At 29.5% G+C, this 24536-nt stretch overlaps 3 protein-coding genes across 3 annotated transcripts; 2 read left to right on the forward strand and 1 right to left on the reverse strand.

Moving 5' to 3' along the window:
* Window positions 1-5489: 5489 nt before the first annotated feature.
* LOC18022953 (homeobox protein BEL1 homolog) lies at window positions 5490-9117 on the reverse strand. Its single transcript, XM_006405291.2, has 4 exons — window positions 8284-9117; window positions 7344-7735; window positions 6277-6337; window positions 5490-6178 (listed from the first exon to the last, which is right to left on the reverse strand). The coding sequence occupies exons 1-4, from the start codon at window positions 9115-9117 to the stop codon at window positions 5672-5674; spliced, it is 1794 nt and encodes a 597-aa protein (XP_006405354.1). The 3' UTR covers window positions 5490-5671.
* A 10235-nt stretch (window positions 9118-19352) lies between these two features.
* LOC112088566 lies at window positions 19353-20214 on the forward strand. The gene is given in 3 exon segments (XM_024158965.1): window positions 19353-19433; window positions 20087-20165; window positions 20168-20214. Coding segments are annotated over 3 exon segments (207 nt in total).
* A 1944-nt stretch (window positions 20215-22158) lies between these two features.
* LOC18022954 (E3 ubiquitin-protein ligase RHA1B) lies at window positions 22159-22966 on the forward strand. The gene has a single exon (XM_006405292.2). The coding sequence runs from the start codon at window positions 22217-22219 to the stop codon at window positions 22745-22747; it is 531 nt and encodes a 176-aa protein (XP_006405355.1). The 5' UTR covers window positions 22159-22216; the 3' UTR covers window positions 22748-22966.
* Window positions 22967-24536: the final 1570 nt, after the last annotated feature.

Consider the following 24536-nt stretch of genomic DNA (forward strand, 5'->3'; position numbering starts at 1 on the left):
TAACTTGGACTTTCCCGAAACAACACCAATCGCAGATCAGAAACTGAAACCGTATCCTCCGCTTAAACCTGGTGCTCTGATACCACTTGTGAGGTTTTAATATTGATTTCAACCTCTAGTCTTAGCTCTTAACCTGAAATACTTAGATCAATTAACCTTGATACTTAGTTTGTTTGTTGTTTTCAAGCAAGACACAAGAAAATTTGGTAACCCAGTTCCCTTTCGGTACGTCTGGGGAGAGACGGTACTCTCAACGGTCCACTATAATCGATCAAGTGTTTACAATAATGAGTTTGTTACTTCACCGTTAAACTCACGTATCTCTCTTCTTTCCTTTGTTTCAGGTACCACAAAGAAGAAAGACCAGAAACTAATTCACCTCAGTTTCAACCACAGATGCCTTAACCCAGAAGATGAAGACGAAAGCCTGAAAAAACCCTTAACCGTGTATCTCTGTTTCTCTTCTCCTTCTCTCGTTAATTATCTCTGCTCTCTCTCAAAGTCTGCAACTCCAAAAAAGTTTTATATATAGCTTTGAGTAATCATGTGGGCCTTATACCCTAACCCAACATCAGTTTCTCTTGCACACTCTTGTAAACACACGTATGGGCTTGAGCCCAAAAGAATAGAAGCTTTGACCAGATAATGTGGAGTTGACCATTATCTTCTCCTTTGGTTTTATCGACAAACTCCACAGATGGTTTGATTATAGCACGTTGAAACGAAGTTCACATTAGTGCTTTCTGTTCAATATAATTTGGTGATTGTAGCTTCATAGTTAATTGTTTAAGATACAATTTTGTGGATACCAACGGGAGCTGATTTTAAGTTTCTCCTTCGACATGTTTGAAATTAGAATTTTTATATTTTTATTAGAAATTAGATTAGCCTTGTGACTGATAGTGGCGACAGTAAGGATGATCTCAAGCTTCCGACTCACTACTTATTTTCATCTTTAGAAATGTATGATATTGAAAATAATCGTGGTTTGTTTTTGTAAAATAGAATATGAAGAGTGGATTTGAGGAGGGTAAGGATGTTGCAGTCTCATCATGTCTTCAATGGGAGAGAAGTAGATATGTGCCATACAACGTGTCATCTTTTATTTACATGGAGGATAATATATTGATCAGTTGATGACAGTGGTCAATGTTGTAAGAACAAATTAAAAGATGTGTTTTCCTTCTCTAATATAAACATTATACTAACCAAAATGTTTGATTTGTGTCTTAGCTTTCCATGATGGTGAATGTCTTTTTTTCTTTTTTTGCAACTACTTTTTGGTTTATGTTTACATCTTCAAAGTACTTATGATATTAAAACAGCATGTGTAGCAATATACAAGATAACTTGGAGCAATATTTTGCTTATTATGTTTTATTTCAGAAGAGCTGTCATTGAAAACTTAAATCTTTTCTTTCAAAAGCAGCACATCAAAAAAAATAAGATAACGATCAAGTACTAATACATAATTTTAGTAGATCTTCCATTTTACTCAGTAACAGCAATCTTCTTATCTTATCTTATCTTATATATATATATATCTATATATACTAATAAAAGTTGAAGCTAAATGCTTTTCAAGGTGTCCACCTAGGATTAAAACGGGAAATTCTATTGGTCCACATCAACAATCAAAAATAAGGAAAGTTTACAAATTTTTAATATTATTGCTAAATAAATAAATTAAGAAAGTTTACAAATTCTAATTATTTCTAAAAAAAATTCTATATAAAATTTTTATTGGTCCACCTCAACATTGAAAATTAATTTTTTTTTTCAAATTCCATTATTATTTTTAAAAACTATTAAAGATAAAGAAATTATATATAAATAATATTAAAATAAAAAATTTTAAATTTAAATTAGATGTATAGACACATATTTAGAGATTCTTACATTGATATCCAAATTTTTGTTACATAATTATAATAATTTTTAAGTTTTTTTCTGTGTTTGCAACCATTCCAAATTATAAAAAAAAAAACAAAAAAAAATAGAATTAGATTTCACAAAAAAATGAGTCATTACAACGTAAAATAACCAACTTGGCTAAACTATAATTTTAACTATTAGCTAAATTACAAAGAATATAATGAAACGAGATATAAACAAAGCCAATTAGTAACCAATTTTTGAAATTAATTATAATATAAAATAAAATGTTATAAAAAAGTTTAGGGGTGTTTGGAAACAGACACTAAAAGTGCTTCTGTTTTAATAGAATAAATTAATCTCAAAGCAAATATTTTATTTATTAGTTTGTTTTTTAAATTAATATAACAAAATAAAAATTTATATCGGTTAAACAAGAGAAGAAAAAAGATTAAATTTTAAATTTTATTATTATTTTAAAAAAAATACATATATAATTGGAAGAAAAATGAAAATGATGAAAAAAATTATCTTCATGATTTAAAGAAGTGAATGTATAATATTTTATCATCATGTCAATATTATGTTTAATAAGTACCATTTGACTAATTTATTAAAAAAATTAGTTGATTTGGGTATATTAACTTATAAGTGTTTGACCAAATAATACGTTTTTGAAATATGACATATTGTATATAGATTTAAAACAAAACCGTTAAAACCTCAAAATTTACATAAAAATTATTATATGAATATTATAATATTTTTACTATATTATTAAATCACTAATATATAAAATTTATGTCTTAATAAATATAATTAATTACATATAATTTTTATTAACAAAATACCTACGCATAGCGTGAGCGCAAAATCTAGTTGTACTTTTAAAACATAAAGAGATAAGCAACTAGGTAATGTAAATAATATTCTTCCATTGTTTACATTATAATTATTTAATATTTCTATTTTGTACATCCCTAATGAATTCTAGTAATAGTATTTGGTTCACATATATAATTAGATTTTTAGATACATAAACTTAAGCTAAAACATAAAACATTTAAGAAAAACATTAAACTAGCAATCCACACGATGGAAACGGATGATCACCATGTATACTACTAAATATTTTTACTCAATTAAGGTAAGTAAATAAGTTTTTCAAAGATGTTTTATTAGCATGAAATATGAATTGTAAATCTATTTAACTGAGAAAGTTTATCTAGGTGATTATCAAAAAATTGGATCTCCTAATACACGTGAAAAATCCATCCATATCTGTTAACAATGGGTAATAATAATATCAAATTATATAAAATAATTATAATAATTAAAAGAAATATAACTAAAAATATGTAATTTTTTTTCAGACTAGTTTCGAACATATTTATCATAGTTCTAAAGATAATCTATTTTTTAACGGAATATTTAGATAATATATGGTAAACTAACATATCTAAGATATGTGTATATCTCGTGATTAAGATTTGATTCTAGCTAGATTCATTTTTACACAAAAAAATGAGTATATATTCTAATCGTACGGTTAGAGATTCTGTAACTTCAAATTTGATCTCTCTTATAGAAAAGTGATATTACGACGATGGAATCTCCGCCGTCGCATGATTCGTTTTTATCGTGGTTTTGGTCAACTCCAAACGAGTGGCAGCTTCTGGTAGTTTGGATGGTCTTTTTAGTAATCATCACCATCATCTTAAATTGCAAAAAAGGTGTTCAACCTCCTGAGGCTCACGATAATTCTCATCCACAAGACATCGAAACCGGACATCTACAGCCGCCTCTGCCTCAGCCTCTGCCTCAGCCTCAGCCTCTGCCTCAGCCTCTGCCTCAGCCTCTGCCTGAACAAGTCATGAGAACCCGATATATGATGCCGATACTTTCGATAGAAACGACCATCATAGGGTTTAAGGATATCAAAGAAGAAGGGTTTGATGAGATTTGTTGTCCAATTTGTCTCGAAGAGTTTAAAGATGGCCAAGAGATTATCTGTATAAAGAAGTGTAGACATGTTTTTCATCCTTTTTGTATTGATTCTTGGCTGAAACAGAAACGAAGCTGCCCGAATTGTCGATGCTCCCTTAATGCAAGATATAGGAAAGAGAGAGCGTAGGGTTTCAAGGCTTTTCGCTTTATTGAAATTTAAATCTCATTGCAGGTTTAGAACTAATGTATATTCGTTAATTGTCAATTTGTAGACTACTGTATGTTCCTCCGGATTGGGTTCACATAACGGGTGGTTTACTTTTTGATCCATTAATTAACTTATTTCATGCTTTATAACTATCCTATACTAAATTTTAACATACTATGTATAATGTGTCGTATTTACAGATGTACTTGTGGCCAGGTAGTGTTATCAAGGAAACAGAACCTAAAATGTATGTTATTATTGATATATCATATATGTGTACGTATGTGGAGAAAGTAACATATTTAATTTGTTTAGCTTCTATTTTTCTTTCCAGAGTTAAATAAACAGGACTTGGATTCTAACTCGATATTGACGCAAAGAAAAAGGTATGTAAATTATTATCCTAATGGGAGTTGTGTATGGACTCTCAGTACAAATATAGAAGAGCCCTTAAGACCCAAAATCGGGTTTGATACTTTTTTTATTCTAGCTGATATGATGATATTAACTGTGTTTTTTAAAAAAATAAAAAAAAAAGTGTACATATATAGAAGAAGTTGAATATACCCACATGATAACATATCTACTTTTAGTTATATATTTTTAAAATCTAATTTAAAGAGATGTGGTTTTACTTAATTTCAGATATTTTTTTCTCATTTGATATTATTGTGGTTGAGATCATACTATTTAGGTCTAGCAATCATCTCTTCTCTGGATCGGTCACATTTTCCAAAAAAAAGTTGGTCATCAAACTATGGACCATCTCATTTTCAAGAGATGTAATTATTCGTTCCACGAAGCAACTGTTTCAACGATTAATTTCGTGATTAGGAGACTGTTAAGTGTAGACCATGTGATTTTTGGGTTACAAAAAATATTTACAATTATATACGTAGTGTACACGTTGAATGTATCGACCGAGATGGTCCAATACTGAGTTTGTTCTTGATTTATTATTTCTGTCGGCAACTTTATTCTATTAGGTTTTATCATTAATCCCGCGAAGACCATACACTATAAATACTCGGCGTGTATAAGATTGTGTAGTTTAAGAAACGTTTACTATTATTTCTTCTTTTTTAATGGTAAATCCAAGTAAAGGAAAATTTTCCCTAGGCTATATACATTTGATCGAGATGGCCTAATACTATACCAATAATAGGTATGGAGCGAATTTTTTACCAAACAATATGTTTATAATCAGAACTAGTCGAATTTCCGCGAGAAAATTTGTATATCTAATGATAAATCTAAAAAAAACATATATTTGTTGTTGAAAGATATATTATCCAAGTGTTTGTTACTTTGTTCAAATCCGAAATAATTTATTGATAAATGCAATATTTTTTAGCAAATCTAAAGTTGATTTAGTATACCAAAGATTGAGAAAAAGACACAATTCGAATATAATTAATAACATTTTTCTAGATAAATACATATATCCAAGAAGGTGATATTGACGAACTAACTAACTCATATCATAATATCTCCGTCTCTACCAATTCCCAATTCAATCAGACAACGGTATATTTAATTAAAAATATCTAGTTTTTTTTTGTTTTATCTAACTAAACCGTTACATAACCGAATCGGTTTGAAAAGAGTATCGAAACCTAATTTTAATTTTAATTTTCTTCTTCAAACCATGTCGTGAAGCAATTGAGCTCCCATAAGATTCCTATAAGGCAGATTCTGAGCTTGATCACCGTCCAGCATCGACGCTGTATATTGAACCGATCCTTCCATGTGGTCCCTACCATAGTAAAGTGGGCCCGCTTGAGCCGTCACTGGAGATAACGCTAAACTCACGCCACCGTTCTGTAACCCAAGCGTCAACGACACGTCACGTGTCCCTCCTTCACCAGCGTATGTCACAGCATGGTTACCGTATAATGAAAAGTCAAACGTTGACCCAAACGACGACGACGCCGTTCCTTGGTTTGAGTTGTCTTTGTGGCCGGTTTTAGTAACGATGGAAGATAAAGATTCCGGTTCGACACGAATTATCTGGTTTGGGTCCGGTTTAGTGTCGATGAACGTCGGGTTTGTAACCTCCATTTGTTCTCCTCTTGTTTCTTCACAATACATCTCTTCAATCATTGGTTTCCATAGCCTAACTCTTGCATTGATAAACCAATTTGATACCTAACAAATATTTGTTCTCCTCTTGTTTCATATTCAATAAAATGAAAAATAAATAGCTAATTTGGAACATATCATGAATGAGTGAACTTGTTCTTTACCTGACTTCTTGATAAACCAGTTTGTCGGGCCAATATATGTTTATCAACATCGCTTGGATATCTGAAAAATAAGAAAAATTACTTTAGGGAAATTCATTTGTCTTGTGAAAAATTAATGATATTTTAAATTTAAAAAAAATGGATACAAATGATTGAAGAATGATGCAAAAGAAATGGAGCAAAGGTAAAGGGTTTGGTGAAAACTAACAAGATGTTTCATTGTTTGATCAGTGTTTGGGAATTTGATGGAGACAAGTCTTACATATTATAAATATTTAATTTATAAAAGAAAATAAATAAATAATAAAGGAAAGGAAAGGAAAAAATGGAGAAAGAAAACAAAATAAAAACATGGAGAAAAAGCAAGGAGTTATGCATTGTTTCTCTCTTTTGTTAGTGTTAGGTAAAGAACATTGATTCTCTCTCTGAATCCACTTTGTACCTTTCTCTATTTCTGTCTTTCATCCACCAGTTAAATATTTTACATCTATATTTTATTATTTAGTTATTACACATTATCTAAATATGTATACATATGTACATGTATGTATATCTTTGTACACTCACTTTCACACTAATGATGCAAGAGAAAGAAAAATGGAAAATGAAAAGCTATTATGCAATTAACAGATTAAGGAAGATCGGATCCTCAGCTTGTCAAGTCAATCTCAATCTCTCTATGTAAAATGTATATATCTTTTATATGTTCAGGTTAAAAAAAGAACACCCCCTACTATCAATGCTTTATATTATTTATTTTATATATCATATATACAATTGCAATATAAACTTCTAAACTAGGTTATGTTGACTTAATTTATAGTCCTATGATTCCACAATCAATAGCTAATTAAATAGACACTTAACTAGTAATTACTTGACTAATCATAGTAAAAAGTGACTTTACTCATACCCGTATCGTCATATAGTTCGCAAATCATAGTAAAAAGTGACTTTACTCATACCCGTATCGTCATATAGTTCGCATGTTTTTGTTTTCATCAAATCATAGTTATAAATAAGGGTGCATATATAATAAGAGGGTGTGTATGAAATTTATAACTTACGGGTGAAGAAAGTGCTCAAAGAGCCAAGCTCTTAACGTCGTGACCGCGCGTTCAGGCAAACCGCGTTGTGGACGCCAAGGATGAGCTTCCACGAGACTCATTTGGCGATACGATTTCTGTTGCCGCAAAGCTTGATCGAGCAACCTCAGCCGTGGAGTTTCGCCACGTGCAGAAATTGAGGCCGCACGATTATCCTCATCTCTTTCTCCCAAAGCTTGACTTGTTGCTTGAATTTGTCCTACAAGTCCGTCTTTCAAACACCGGAAATGCCTAGACATTGCCCTCGACGCTAACGCCGTGTACATCTCCGCCGCTCCTACCCCAACCGCCGTCTCAAACGCTGCTGCCGCAATTCTCATTTGCTCTCTGTAATGTCCATATCTTCTTTTAAGCTGCCAAATAAATAGATTTCAATCACATCTTATAAATGTAGATTCATAGAATGAAAAATAAACAACTCGTTATGGCTTATGGTGATGAAATTGATTGCTATAAATATTGAGGACCACTAGTCTCCATATTAGATCAAAAGCAAAGCAAATCTTTTTATTTTGGTTCTATAGAAAAAGGAAATAATGCGTAAAGGAATTAAAAGGGTTAATCTTTTCGTAGTGTTACGATCGAACTCGTTTTCGAAGAGAATACATGAAGGAATGAAGACAAAAGGGAATCTTGTTATCTTTTATATAAATTAAATTTGTATTTTTAAGAAATATATGGACCTTCAAAAATTACAAGATTTGTGGGTATTTTAAGAATAACTTGAAACAAATAGAAAAAGATTAGAATTTGTAACAAACCCATGAAAAATGTTTTGATACAAGAATTGTGGGTAATTTACATTTTTAGGAATAAGCTGAAACCAAACAAACAAACAAACAAAAAATTACTAGATTTTTAAGAAACCCATGATGAAATGTTTTGATAGTAGAGTGAATACCTCTTCAAGCATGGAGAGCAATTTGGCTTTTCTTTTCTGAAGTTCCATGAACTCAAGAGAGTGAAGTGGTGGAACATGTTTCTTTGAAGAAGTAGTGGCAGATTGGTCATGATGTTGATCATTGTTGTTGTTACTTGTGTCCCACTCTTCTTGTTGTTTGCCTTTTTGCTTCCTCTTATGCTTCATCATCATCACTTCATCATCACTTTCCTTTACTCCAAGACTACAAAACTCACTCAGTAGCTCTTGAGCTGGACTCAGATACTTGGAACTCCCAATCGGAAACTGATGATGATGATGGTCGTTGTTGTTGTTGTTGTTTTGTTGGTGACTATTCATCACCATCATCATCATCATCTGGCTGTGTTGGAGATTCTGATGATGCGTTGATTTACCAGAATACCCTTGTTGTTGCTGTTGGGGTCTGTGGTGGTCGAAAGATTGGAGACTGATGCTTGTAGGATTTGAGGAGGATAGAGAGAGGGAAAGACCTTGGCTTGGTCTTTGTGGTGGTCTATCATCATTTACTTCGCTTGGGTAATCATTATTAACGCTGCATAGTCTCATGGAGGATGAAGAATCTTCTAGAAGCTGATTCTGATCAGTACCACCACTTGTATGATGATGATGATGATCCATCCCACTTGTCATCCTAATCTGATGTTGCTTGGAGAAATCTATCATCATCCCCATGTTGGAATTTGAGCCAAAGATCTGAGGATTATAATGATGATGATGATGATCGGTTGGATTTTGGTTTGTCTCATCAAACCCATGGATCTGATTAATCATTTGATGATGATGATTATGACCGTAGAACTGATCTCTTGCCATGTCTCAAGAACTAAAAACCCAATAAGAAGAGAAGAAAAAAACAAAACTCCTTTTGGGATAAGAACAAGAGTTTCATCAAGATCTACAAGAACCTATCTCGATGGAAAAGAATCGATGAAAATTTTTAAAAGCAAACGTTAATTATACCCTGAATTTCCAAAACATGAGAAAGAGCCAAAAAAAAAAAAAAACTTTGTTTCATAAACCAGACAATATAGATAGCTCTAAAACCCTACGCAAAAAGTTTGCATATAGATATGAATTTATTTTTTCTTATTAATTCTTTGGTGAAGATTGAGAGAGAGAGAGAGAAAGAGATTAGGAGAGGATAGAAGAGATAGAAGAATAAAAGAATTAAACAGAAGAGATATACCAGAGAGAGAGGGAGAGGAAAAAGAGATTGTGTGGCTTCACCTCTCTCTTGTTTTGTACTATAAAGAAAAAATAAATATATCTTTTAGTATGGGTCTGTAATTTGTACTACAGGCAAAAAAAATAAAGATAATTATAAAATGGTAAAATAAAAATAAACAAAACCTAGGAAGAGAAAATATCAATCAGATGGGTATCTCATCAGAGATCAGAAGATAGGTGATCATGACCCTCCCCCATAGGCTCTATAGCTAGCAATAGCAATCAATGTTCAATCTCTCTTTTTATATCACAAGTGGGTCAAAAGGCTTCACTATTTTCAAATTATATCATATATGATTCTCTTCAATTATACATTAATTTTGGTTTCGTTTTGTGTATTTGAAACGTAAGTCTAAGTGAAATTAATGATTTTTCTTTTGTTCCTCTTTGACGTCGTATTATTTAGTCTGACCAAGAATATACAACAGGTGTCTCCCGCTATTCTTTATTTTTCTTCCTCCAATTATCAAGAACCTAATAATTTATACAACAAGAAAATTCAAAAAGAATGACCTATACATATATTGATATATATACGTACATTGGTCCAGTGTTTTGAAAGAAAAAAAAAACGATTGGAAAAAGCCAGTAATTAGTTTAAACTAAAGGTTAAAAAGTAGAGAACCTTTGCCGGATACGTACACAAATTAGCTACAAGCCGTCATATGACATATTTCTACGTTGATTTGACTATTTAAATGTTTATTTGTGTAGTTAGTATTTTGCTGTTATTTATTGCTAAACCTATACGTGTAACATGGCTGTGTATATTAGCATACATATATGTGGTACAAGTACAACCATTTTTAATATGTTATCTAAAACAATGATATCAATTTTGGTGTTGTTATAAGTTTGGTTTGCTTGTGTAAGCAAGCTTGTTATTAAATAAATGTAAAGCAACCTTGTTATTAAATATATTTGCAACTACTTTTTAAACAAAATTTATGAAGCATATATAGCGTCTCCCAAACAATACTAAAACATTGACGATGATTTTCTAATTCGGAATTAATAAAACTTCTATATATGATTTAGCCAGTCACGTGAATGTACAAATTTTAACTGTACTTTGTACAAATTATATTTTTTTATATATACGAATAATGTTAATATATTATATTTATACACGTATGCCTCTGCCTATTTTGCTCCTAAAAATAATCAGCATGAAAGATTTATTTGACGATAAATTAATCAAAAGAAAAAGAATAATTTTGGAAAGCGTACGAAGATAAATTTTAGCAAAAGAATTAGCTCGTGTAAGAGTTATGTACATGCTTTTGATATGACTAATAAGTAATAACATATTATATGTATATTTGCTGAAAAAAAAACATATTATATGTATATGTTACTGTATGGACGGAGAGGTAAATAAATGAATGAGAACGAATCCCAAGAAATAAAACCAGAAGTGGAAGTTGAGTTCAGGCTTTTCTCAGATATGTCTCAGTGTCACTTCTCCTCTGTTTAACAATAGTTATTAACCATATGTCCATATCATAAATAAATATTTAAAATATTTCAGTAGCAATGATATAGAATATTTAGCGACTATAGTCCCGTGTAAAGTGTAACCAAGTGAGTAAAACCACACAAATGGCGTCAAAATTATTTGATCTTTAAAATAGCAAAAATGTATGTTTAGAAGTTAATTAATTATTTGGATAGCTTTTTAAGTAGGATAATCTTGATTAGTTAACTTCAAGCCAACTTGTAAAATATAAAGAGGATATAGAAAGATACATAGAAGAGACAAAATCAACACTGTATTTGTAGTTATTTAACTGTCCAATATTAATAAAATCACCCAAAAAAGTTTACTTATTTCATTGGATGGATAAACCCAAGAGTTTTCTTATAAATGACAAATTCGAATATAACTTATAACCAACAATATCACAAAAAATGAATATTGCTTGTGTAGTGTAATACTCACATTCACTTGCTTAATCATAGTATATTACATCAACTTCATGCCAATAAATCGAGACATCTATCGTCTAATAATATTATTAAATCATCCTTTTTTTTAAAAAAAAAGCCAATAAATCGAGACATCTATCGTCTAAAACAAAATTATTTTCTTTATAAGAGAATCATGGTTTACATTTGATATATATGAAATACGTTTGCCTGTAATTATTAGATCAGACTATCAGAGAATTACAGGATAAGAATATCCAAAACTTTGTGGTTTTACTTTTACATAATACCAAATTACTAGTTTCATAATTTGGGATACTTATGATTGTTGTCAAGAATTGTTCCCAAACTAAGGGACTGTGCATGAGAGGTGATTACGTGGTCCACCTTTTTTTTCTTCTTCTTCTTCTTCTTTTTTTTTTTTTTTGGAAACGGGCCTTAAATTCTTCTTCTTCTTCTTTCCAATATTTCTTTCTTTACCTTTTTTTTATATTCATTCCACCAAAAATGCATTTATTATTTCTCTCTGGGGACCGTTTTCTTTTTCTAACAATTTTTTCTCCAATTTTTTATATACATATACATTAAAAGAACTTACTATATCCTCTTACACGCGCCAAATTCTAAAGAAAACAAATCACTGAACAAAAGTATTAGTCTATTTTTAATGGAATGAAGATATAAATTAATATGAAACAATAGGATTTTAAAGTAATAGTATATAATATGTTTCCTAACTAATTACAGAAAATACTCAACATTTTCCAATGTATTTAGGGAAAATTTGCGAATGACGACATACATATATAATTTCATCGTATACATGTGATAACTGTTTCCCATTCTAATATTGATTTTATGATACGATCGATCCACAAGAATTGTTTGTATATATTCTTTATAAAAAAAAGACAAATGTGTGAATATTAATAATAAACATACACGCGCCACGAAAGAGAGTGGGTTTGTAAGAAATCGCGGGATTATTACATTTCAAAAGGGAAGTGGTCCAACCGAAACGGAAGCTCTTTCCGCCGTTTCATACCAAATTCCACAAAGAATCCTTTTTATCATATCTTTATATTCCGAAAATACCCCTAATTATGCAATATGACGTCATCAGTTGAGTTCTCAGATTGACCAAAGTAAGTACCTCTGTGCTGCACAGCGCAGGTTAGCAGTTTTTTCTCACCTCACTTTCTTTTCCGCCAAGCTAATATTTTTCTTCTTATTTTCTGCATTTAATTCTTTTTTTTTCAATCGAAATGAATTTTCTTGCCTAGAAAGAATGATATCATTAACTAAGAATTTATCATTTATAATCTATATATAATATATACGATGGTAGAATGGAACAGAGTGAAGTGGTATATAAGAAGAAAAAAATTGTCTTAGTATTTGTGTGATACAAAATCTTCGGTAATAATTAACTTTAACTATATGGTACTAATTGCTTTACTATGGATTAAAACATCCATAAGCGTGTACATGCAGATAGCGATATTATGCACCAAATTTAAATGTTTCCCTTCTTTTTATTTTGATAAGGAAGAAATTTAATGATTTTTTCTAGCTAGTGAAAAGTGAAAAGAAATTATTATTATATATATATATATATATCACTGTTAGATGTGTGAAATCCAAATAAAAATCTACGATTATAATTTACCTTAATAGTAGGGTATAAATTGTTTTACTAAATATGGATTAAACATTTATAAGAAGAGTACAAGCAGAGAGAGATATTTACTATGCAGAAATTTAGATGTTTTTGTTTTGATAAAGAAGAACCTTAATGTTTGTAGCATAGAAAAAGAGCATCCATGATAATTTTAAGGTGATACATAAAAGAAACAATTCAATCATAACCGTTAAAAGAATACAAGAAGAAAAAAACAATGAGATCATAAGTGTGGAAAAAAGGGAAAAATCTGAGAGATCTGATAAATGTCCGAGACAGTACACAGTTTTGAGCTTTAGGGTTTATAAGTGTTCTTGAAACTTGAAACTAGAACACTGCTTCACTCCCATCATTTCATCACTCTTAATTTCTTCTTTATACATTCTTGCAGACTTGTTCATAGTGTGGTCCAACTTTACATATCCACATGTATATATAAATTTATTTATAATTTATATATATATATATATATATGATGGTAGAATGGAACAGAGAGAAGTGGTATATATGTTTGCCCCTTAACTAAAGCTGTTTCCTAATTATTGCTTCGGGGACCAGTTCTTTTGGTCCCTCAATGTGAACACTTCGAAACTATATATTTTCCCATAATTATGTAGTAAATTAATACTGAATCTTTATATCAATTTTGTATGTAAGATTTGAGTGATTAAGCAACGTTTTGAAAACTAAATTGGAGAATAAATTGAGTTCTTGTTCGGATCACTGAATTATGAGGTCAACCTATTTTAACAACAAGAAAAAGTCTATCGAGCTACGTTGATATCATTAGCTATTTTTGTACTGTCTTATTGTTTATAAAAAAGGTGAAAATGTACTTACTTAATTATGTTAATTTCTATTATAGATAACCTTATATATATGTATATATTTTAGTTTTGAGTTTAATTTATTTTCTCAAATAGCTATCAGGAAAGTACTTAGTGAGTAGTGACAATTTTTATGATTGATATGTTACATAACTCAGAAGAGGTTGTGTTTGAACAGATAAGGTAAAATGGACCCTCTCTATTTTTTTTTACACATTTGCAATCCGAAGAAGTTAATTACGATCATTTAAATGTACGTATATTGTATTTTCCAAAAAAATTGGATCATGCATCAAATGAGAAAACTCTCACCAAAACTGATCAAGACTCTAATATATATATATATATATATATATATATATATATATTTATGTATTCTTATGCGTCGTTAGAAATCCCTTCAGTAATTACCAAATCACCCGTCGAACATAAAAGAAATAAGGTTAAGTACATTTCACAAGTAATCTCTTAGATAAATTCACAAGAAATCATCGATCTATCAGAATGTCGAATTATTAATATTTATTATATCGCTTGAATATTCGCAGCGATAAATATAATTTTCTTCATTTCCCCCTATTAATTATACTGTTCGGTTATATACTATATATATATACAATTTTTTTTTGTCGGCTTATATACACTAACTAACACGTACGTGACGTATTTTTTAGTCGACGTGACATATTTTATAAATAAATTATTTCAATAGGTGTTTCTCAATAGAAGTATTTTTTTAGCCCTATTATTTATTTGCACGTACGCATGACAGATATCATATTACAGTTATAAGTTACTTATAACTAATATATTAACTTTAATTCTCATTGCTTATAGTTTTTGTCAACGACAAAGACTTTTCCAACATAAACTATTCTACAAACGCGGAATTGATTATTAGGTAATCATTATCAAGAGAGAGACTAATGTAATACTTCTGCATGGAAAACAAATCTCGTGTTATAAGTCGTAAGATGTTAGGAATTCAACATCCCAAGATAATACCTAAATAATATATAACAAAATAGATTTATTTATTGTCAATTTATAGTGTTAAACAGAAGCATTTTCTAAATATATTTCCAAACACCTCTTATTTTATTAGATAATTTGAATTTGTTGCCAAAAAAATATTAAATCTGTTGGTAAAAAATTATTAATTCTAATTCAAATTTAAAAATTACAAACTAAATATATTTGAATAAACAACACTTAAATTAGTTGGTATTTCTCATACATTTTATATATTGCAAAATATAATTTATAAAAAAATTATCCTGCAAAATGCGCAAATTTAGAATCTAGTTAATTTTTAAATTAGAAACTCATTAAAAAAATATGACCATGGCCCATGAATAATCCAAATATGGTTAGTTATCGACTTTAAGGTGGAATTTAGATGGACTTTATGGCTAGTTTAAATGAAACGAAAGTGTCATTATTTTGGGGAAATGTGTTAGAAATTTCACTTCAAATATCATGATAAATTTTTAAATAATATTCTAAAACATAGACTAAAACAGTATTTCTAATTGATTGTAAAATGAAGGTTCACAAAACGTAGTAATTTTCAAATTGGATAATCATACTATCGATCTTACAGGTCAAATTCAAATAAAGATAAATCCCACTTGTATTACCGACTAAATTTAACATAAGTAACAAATTTGAACTAACCAATGCTAATTTTCCGGCCATCAATTGAAGAGAATAAAAATTTCATGATTCGCCTAAACAATCAGTTCAGGAGCATCATCGTACAGCAGAATTAGAGAAGCATGAAGTTGGATTAAGCAGGAGAGTTATTTTCTGTCTTTATAGACCACATTGAACATGAAGAAAGACATTTCAGAGAATCAGATTCGTGCTAATATTTTATCGTTTCTAGTTCCAAACCAGAGAGAGAAAAGACAAGCCCGAGTATGTTTCGTAGTGAGGCTCAATATAGTTGGTCTAGGCCCATTATTTACATTTTGTATTGCAAGTTACAAGCTTCAAAATATTTCGTGGAAACCAAATTTGAGCCAAAACAAAAATTAAAACTGTACTAATATAAAATTAAAAAATAAATAGTTTTTTGTTGTTATATATCTATTATATAATGAGAGAATTTTCTCTCAATCTAAGCTATCCACATCAGCAAAACCATAGTTTTTTTTAACGGCTCAAAACCATAATTTTAACATTAAAATCTATTATAAATATATATTTAATATATGTCTATTTATATTTACTATTAGTATATTTGATACAAAATAGGAAATCAAAATTATTAGTGTAAATAAATAGAAAATATCAATTTGATATTAAAAATTAAAAAAAAATGGAATACAAACTGAATCAAAAGATAAGAAAATATTTTATTGAAAATAATTTTCGTTTACAAAATTCAGAATATTAAATATTTATTGCAATTAAAAAAATTATTGAATTTTGGTCTAAAATTATACAATATACAATATAAATTTTACATCATTTGAGAGTCACAAAAGTACTATATATTTGTGGTAAAAATATTTTCTTACAATTAATTTACAAAGCCGAGAATATGTAATATAGAAAAAAACAAATTATTATAAATAATCAGAACTAAAGAAATAAATGAGGATTAAGAGGCCAGAAATTCAAACATAAAATCAAAATTTTAAAAAATCTCTCTACAAATTTGTTCAACAAAAATGAAAAATTAGGTTAATTTGTCATATATTTTTTCTTTTCTTACATATACAATAGATGAAAATCGATCAGTTACATAGAAATTTCATTACAACTATATAAAAGAATCTTGATAATTTTAATATGGCTTATATTTTAAAATTAAAGATATTGAGATTGTGAAAAATAAAAAAATAATTGTAAAACTGTAATTAAAATCACTAATAAAAGTTATATAACAAAAGTTATATAAAAACACTAATAAAGATAACTAACAAAAACAGACCAATACAATGCAGACATAAAAAAAAAAACTATCAAACTAAGAAAAGTACATTATCAAACAAATTTATTATTAAAAATAGCATATAAATATATAAAAACATAAACATAAATTAAAATTCTCTAGTTTTATAAACCAAAAACTAGATTCTTTGTATTTTCTTTTAATCAACCTGTCATAGTTTTTTTTCATTTTTTCCAATTTTTTATCTCGGTTTTTTCTATAACTAATTTGGTGATTTTTTATTAAAAAATTATAATTATTAAGAAATTAAAAATAATATAGTTTCGAAAAAGGGAAAAAGTAAGGCCACGTTACTTTGCCTACTAGAAGGAGAGACATGAGATTCTCTGGTTCAGTTATTGTATTAGCTGTCTTTGTACTTCTCGATCAACCAAACATATTTAGAGGTACATATCGATCATTATTATCATATATAATTATATATACATATAAACATGGAGAAATATTTTTAGAGAATTCGGAATGATTTTAGTCATAATTTGAAAAATTTAAATACTGCTGTTAGCCTGTTACTATTTACTATATGGTTTCCGTTTACGTTAACTTTATATGTAGAAAAACTATTCTATATGTACAACAGAATTCAGCTTTAATTTTCAATTAATTAGCAAAAGTTTAATACGCGATAGTGTGTGCAAAGGTATGGTTCAACTGAATTTCCAAAAAAAAAAGTGTCTACCAAACACGGATGATAAATATACTTATTCATTGTGTAAAATATACAACTTTTTAGCAAAAATAATGATATAAAAATAGAATTATTATTCTTATTTTACAAATTAAATCCACGTGGTCCGAGTCAGACAATACAGGACCAATCCACTAGTGGAGTACTGAGTGTTTGTTCCTCTTTCGTACCATTTCACTAAGGAAAAATGATGATTATTACTATTATTTTCCTCTACAAATGGTTTTAATTTGAAAGCTAATTTCTAACGTTGATGTAAAACGAACCAAAAAGATATATAAAAAATTAGTTTTACCAATTCATTTTTTAATAAAACACACTAGATCTAGAATATATAAAAGTACTGTGTCCTAAATATTTATATTTCTGATTGTTTTAAAGAAAGTATGGTGAATCAATTTTGTCAAATTATAATATTTTGGAGTCATAATTCTAAGAAAAATTAATATTAATTATGTGGCATATTGCTCTAAAATAGTCATAGTTTTTTTATATAAAGAAATCAGGAATTTCCATTCATTAAAGGTTACGGAAAACAAGATTTTATATATAAACGTTTAACTTATCACATGACGCTTTAACAAAATTGAATATGAAATCCTAGTCCCTAGATCATTCGTCTTGTAACTGTTCAAATGGGGATAAAATAGGTTATAAACAATTACTTGGTTCATCTCTAATTTTTTTGTCTTCTCAAATCAATACTCCTAAATATAATAGTTAATTGTCTGAAAACCCTAAAATAAATAATGTTGTGTTGTCTTTGATCCATACTTGCAAATCATTAGTTTTTAGTTTAATGTCAAAACGACAACGTCTGACATGCAAATCTGGAGGGGTTTTGTAGTTATCCCTTTGAATTAGCAGACATATTTAAAGTTAAGGATGCTTAAGTACTGACTTTTAAGAGTAAAGCTTTTTCTTTGATCCTTTGAGACGCTTGAGTATGAATTAATTATTAACAAAACATATTGAAATTTAGGATTTGGATCCAAATATGACACTAACAATTTATAGTACTTCACGTCCATTTTCGCCCATTAATTATGAATTTCACTATAATCAAAATTTTGGAGCTATATTTTAATTATGTTGAATCCGAAGTGAGAACATTTACTCTGCATTTTCTAACTTTGTTACCCACTAGTGACACCCTTAAACTCTTTTTGTTTTGTTTTGTTTTTCATCCCCTCTTCACTCATCTAATAAGGTTTTTGATTAGTTCACCCGCTATCACCCGCAAACGCAGCGTTTGCGGTTGGTAGCGATTAGTGACATTTTATCACAATTATAGAAATCGCTACAAATCGTTTTATATTGTTTTATACCATTGAAATCCAAAAGCTGCTTTCTGCCAGCGTTTGCGGTTGCGAGTGGTAACGGTTGGGTAAAAAAATAAAAAACAAATAAAATCACAATAGAAAAAATAAAATAAAATAAAAGATCATGTTAAAAATAATTATAAAACCTTAACCCTACTAATCTTCTCCTATATATATAAATCATAACCTCTCACTTTTTCTATCAAGTTCTAGTCTCTAATCATGGCTTTCATATCAGTTGAAAAAATTAAAATACAAGCATAAATGTCATAAAACGTTGGTTTAATTCATTTATATTACTTTTTTTGTTTCTACTTTTAAAGTAAGAAAGTATAAATATGTATCTTATTAATAACAAAATTAGTTTGTTATAATTTTTTTTGTTATTCAGAAAATTACATGATCAAACGAGATGACATGTGCGTTACTTCAACGGATTATCGTGGAAAAACAAACTCAAGATAAGTATCCTAGAATGTACTTCAGAAAGAACGTATTTTGAATAATACTAATGAACAATTTGGAGTTGATTTGAGTTGGAGTCGTGCAAAAAATCGATTAGATCAATTGAATAAATTTTACATCATGTATAAGATAAATTCAGAAGATCCACATATTGGAACAATTTTTTCCAGTCTATTATATTTCTAGACAAAATTTTGGATGATGTTCCCAATAATTAAAATAAAATTTATTATTATAAAATTTATTAGTTTTTAAAATAATTATTTAGTATTTATTTATAATTTTTATTAATTATTTTGAACTAGTGATTTTGATATTAATCATAATAATATAGTTTTCTGTTTTTTATAATTATATATGATGTTTATTTTGGCAATTTTTATGTTTAATCGCTAAAACAATCGCTGGTTTGCCAGTCAAAAATGTCCCGCAAACGGATCTGTCTTAAAAAATTTAACTAATCGTGCAAACTGCTGAAGAACGCTCAAAACCGCAATCATCCGCTTCTGCAAACTCACGCATTTGTAACCACAACCGCTGCGTTTAAACCAGGCAAACCCTAACTTTCAAAACTTACTAGTCACAGCCATTGGGTAGGCGTACGTATTATATACTTATCTGATATATTATACATGTAAGTAAATGTACATATAGATAGATACAAGAAAGTGGTAAATATAGGAATGTGAAATGTTGGAGGAAGAGAAGATCGAGACTGTGTGGGTCAGTGCTGCTTTGGCACTTTCAGACATTTTATTCAGGTCCCATATGACTTGACTACCACTCCCTCTCTCTCTCTCTCTCTCTAGTAGTTCCAAAATAATAAAAATAGAATCAAGTTGTTTCTGATAAAATTAGTACTGAAATGAACGAACAATATCTACTTTTATTATACAACAAGCTAAACACATACTTAAATTAGTTCGTTAGTTATATCTTAATCCGTGAAAGACCATGACATATAATCTAGTAATTGTACTGATTTTATTACTACGTCAATATTTGAATCCAATCTGTTGAATACCAAACTCGTCATTGTGCATGATTTAAATGTTATCTATGAAACTTTTTAAAATAGTTAGCTTTCAACTAATTTTTGAATAAATTTATGCAATTGTGCACATTTTTTCTGAGTATTTTAGTAATCTAGTTGTTTTTGATAATTATGGTATCGTTGTGTTATTATTCAAAATCAGTTTTTTTTTCCTGAATTGAAATAATATATAGTCAAATCAATAGACGTAGAGAAAATGAAGTGAACTGAACCTAACAATCTGCCTTCACGTCACATTTATTTGTCGTGTGTGCGGCTGCACTTATATACATCAATAATGATGTTTTTAAAAAAAATTAATGTTCTATCTTAAGGAAAACTTTAATACCACATATTCATAATCTATATATAGTCTTGTATAGTCACTAAATTAATTAGACATGTATAAATCCATCATATATCTATATGTTGGTGTTATAATTATAAAAATATGAGGGACAAAGGCAAATATGATGTTGAAATCTCACTAAAAATGAAGCCTCAAAACAAAACAGTTGTCGGGTCCATCTTTTTTGGTCTTTTATCTACGTTTTCTTATCGTTGAACAATTTGTTTTATTTATAACTTTTCCAATTTTTTTGCTACTGTGACTTTTATGATTCGTGGAACCATCTGAAACCATTTAAATCTCCCTTTTCTCTTTTTTTCAATAAAACCATTTAAAACCGCATGTCCCACCTTCATGTTTTCTAGCTTCTGTACATTTTCTTGAATTTTATCTAATAAAACATCTTTTCAGAAAGTGTTAAAAAGGTGTTAGCTAAGAAAAAAAAAAACGTAAAAGCTGTTTATAAGACAAGTGGTAATAGTAAAAGTTACTATTAAAAATGTGTTGACAAAAAAATGGATGACATCTAACGTGCTATTTCTTATAATAATCATATAAAATTCTCGTAATATTTAAGTGGACACGGTAATATTTAATGCGCTAAATAATCATATAAAATTCTCGTAATCATACATATATATGATAAAATAGAAAATTTTTTTTTATTAACTAGATTTCCAAATAAAAAATCACATAGTACAGAAAAATACATGTTCCGCAAGAGTTCGATTACATGGGTAAACCAATAAAATATTAACAAACTACAAAAAGAATCATTGATTTAATCAATAACAGTTTTCAATATGAATAAAGCTGTCTAATTTACCAAAACCATGAATACAAATATACAATTGTCTAAAACGGATTGAATTCGTTGTTTAAAAGCATGAAATTAATGGTTTTCCTATATCCTTAAATATAAGATATTTCTTCCTGTTGTTACACAATAATCAAATGTTGTGTCCAAATGTAACAGTTAATGCATAATTAATGATATCTGGTAAGTCTTAATTTTCGTTCATTAATTGTACTCGATCAATATTTATAGCTCCCGAGCTAAGACAATAAATATATATTTTGTTGATCAAAAATAACATAAGATCGAAACTTTATTATTAATATGGCAACCGTAGCTAATCCATATTCAAATTCAAAAATATGCATGTATATATATATATATATATGGATAACTAAAACAAACGAACATCAAATAGAACTATAAAACTACATCTTTTCATAATCCCCCCAAAAAATAGATATAAATACATTAGTTACTTAGTTATGTACTGTAATAATAACATATATATATATATATATATATTACCCACGTGTATATATAGCCCACTCTTCTCTTGCTTTTCCTCTCCTCCCCAATTCTAAGCGCTCTCTCTCTCTCCCTCTTTTGCTTTCTCTCTCTAACGGCGGAGCCATGGGTTTCCCGGTGGGCTACACGGAGCTCCTCCTCCCAAGAATCTTCCTATGTTTACTCTCCCTCTTAGGCTTAATCCGAAAACTCATTTACACTGTTTTTTGGTTAATGGGTCTACCCGAATTTATCGAACCCGACCCGATATCATCGTCACCATGGCCGGAACCGCGGTCGATTTCCACGACGGCGCATAACCAAGAAACCGCCTTCTTCTACCCGGTGGCGGCCAGGCTGGCCGGAGAAATCATACCCGTTGTCAGATTCTCAGAATTGAACCGACCCGGATCCGGATCCGATTGCTGCGCCGTGTGCCTCCGCGAGTTTGAGAGCGAAGACGAGATCCGACGGCTGACGAATTGCCAACACATATTCCATCGGAGCTGTTTGGATCGTTGGATGATGGGTTATAATCAGATGACGTGTCCACTTTGTAGAACGCCGTTTATTCCTGATGATCAACAAGTTGCTTTTAACCAACGGATTTGGTCGGAATCTATTAGTGTTTCAGAACTTACCGGTGAATCAACTTAGAGTATTTTTTTATATATATTTTTAGGTGGAAACCGTGGAATTAGTTTCTGCAAATGGAAAATATATATTTTTTTTCATTTTGTTTTTTGTTTTGTTTAATTTTTAGTTGGGTCGAGTGGTTGATATATGTAAATATAAAACTACAGGTGGTGCTTACAAGAAATGGAAATTTAATTTGTATCATCCGTCGAGGAAAAAAGAGATGAAATATTAATTTTTTTTAACCATTTCTAGAACTTTTTTTCTCCAACTTTAGAGGGAAATAATAATAATATATGAAGATAGTGACACCTTTACTGTGGAGTCTTTCTTTAACCTTTCTTGGAACTTTTCTTGCAGTATTTATTGCCGTAAAAAAGGTCTGAGTATTTTTTTTTTTTTTAAGGTCTGAGTCTTTAAATCCGGTTTCTAAAACAAACTAATTTCCTTCGTACGTCGTCTCTAGCTAACGTAGTAAGAAATACCAATAACTAGGCTGAAATTCTAAAAATTTATTAATTATACGCTTCAAAATGTTATTGTGATTACCCATGTTCCAAAAATCGATCTACTCAACCGCCAAGGCAGCGGGTAATCGCTCGACGGTTGATAGTCACCAAAATTTCCAATTATAGAAATTTGGATATTTTGAAAAAAATCACTTTATGTTATTTTTAGGTTATAAATCGAATAGTCCATATTGAATTTATAAAATTTGGATCAGAATTTAAGAAAAAATTGGTAAAAAATGATGAATTTTAGATACAAACAACGACTCTTTAGGGTTGCGAAATTTTGCAGCTATTTAGCAGGTTATGAAACAGACATTAAGCCATGACCATATTTTTGAGTTATCATAATGTACAAGGTATAAATAAACCTAAAACTCGCTAAAAACCTTTAAAATATCTCCAGTTAACTAGTTTAATTATCGATAATTAAAAAACCTTAAAAACTTCGATCAGTTAACTAGTTTAATCCCTTACGATTTCTTTTTAATCATTTGACTAACAAAGTTACTACATACTACGAAAATGTATTGAATGCCAAGACATACCCAAAGTAGACATCATTTAATATGAAAGTATGGACGGGACACACATGCCACCGAAGCATGCACGTTCGATGGGCATACCTTGCCCATTATCCATTGAAACAAGTGTAGTATCCCGATTAGGAAAATGGTATATGACCTGGTTTGGGTTTCTATCACATCTAACTTATGATCGTGCATGCTGACAGTCAAAAAGTTCAACCACAATCCAAATTGGATTTGTTAAATACTTATTTTTGATTAGGTAACGGCATCAAATACTCATTATGTACTTAAAAAAATTTAGTTATACATAATTTGAAACCATTTGAACGAACTATGATTTGATGAAACTTGTAAGGTAAACCCAAATAGGCGAGGTGGCGCGCAGTTGTATTGGATTAATAAAGCCAATGGTAGTGATATATATTCAGATTTTGTCTGTGAATTTATATTTTCTTGTAAACTAGTCGATGTATATGTAAAGACTACAGTATAGGAAGTACAAACTATAATAAATATATAATATTTAAACAATTCATGTGTAACCTCTTTATAAAACAAAAATGATATGATGTTTAATAGTAAAACTTTATCTTGTAAATAATCTTTTTAAACACAAAATTAGAATCTTCATTTTGTTCTTATTTCAATATCAACCTTTTTACTGTATTTAAAATTTGTGGTATATATATTGCTAAATTCGCTAGGATTGGGGCTTCATCTTTTAGATTGGTAGGAAGAAAAAGGGACTGGAGAGTCCACAAAGAGAGGTCC

This window comes from Eutrema salsugineum, unplaced genomic scaffold, assembly GCF_000478725.1.
Source record: "Eutrema salsugineum unplaced genomic scaffold, Eutsalg1_0 scaffold_14, whole genome shotgun sequence".
NCBI classification, from domain to species: domain Eukaryota; kingdom Viridiplantae; phylum Streptophyta; class Magnoliopsida; order Brassicales; family Brassicaceae; genus Eutrema; species Eutrema salsugineum.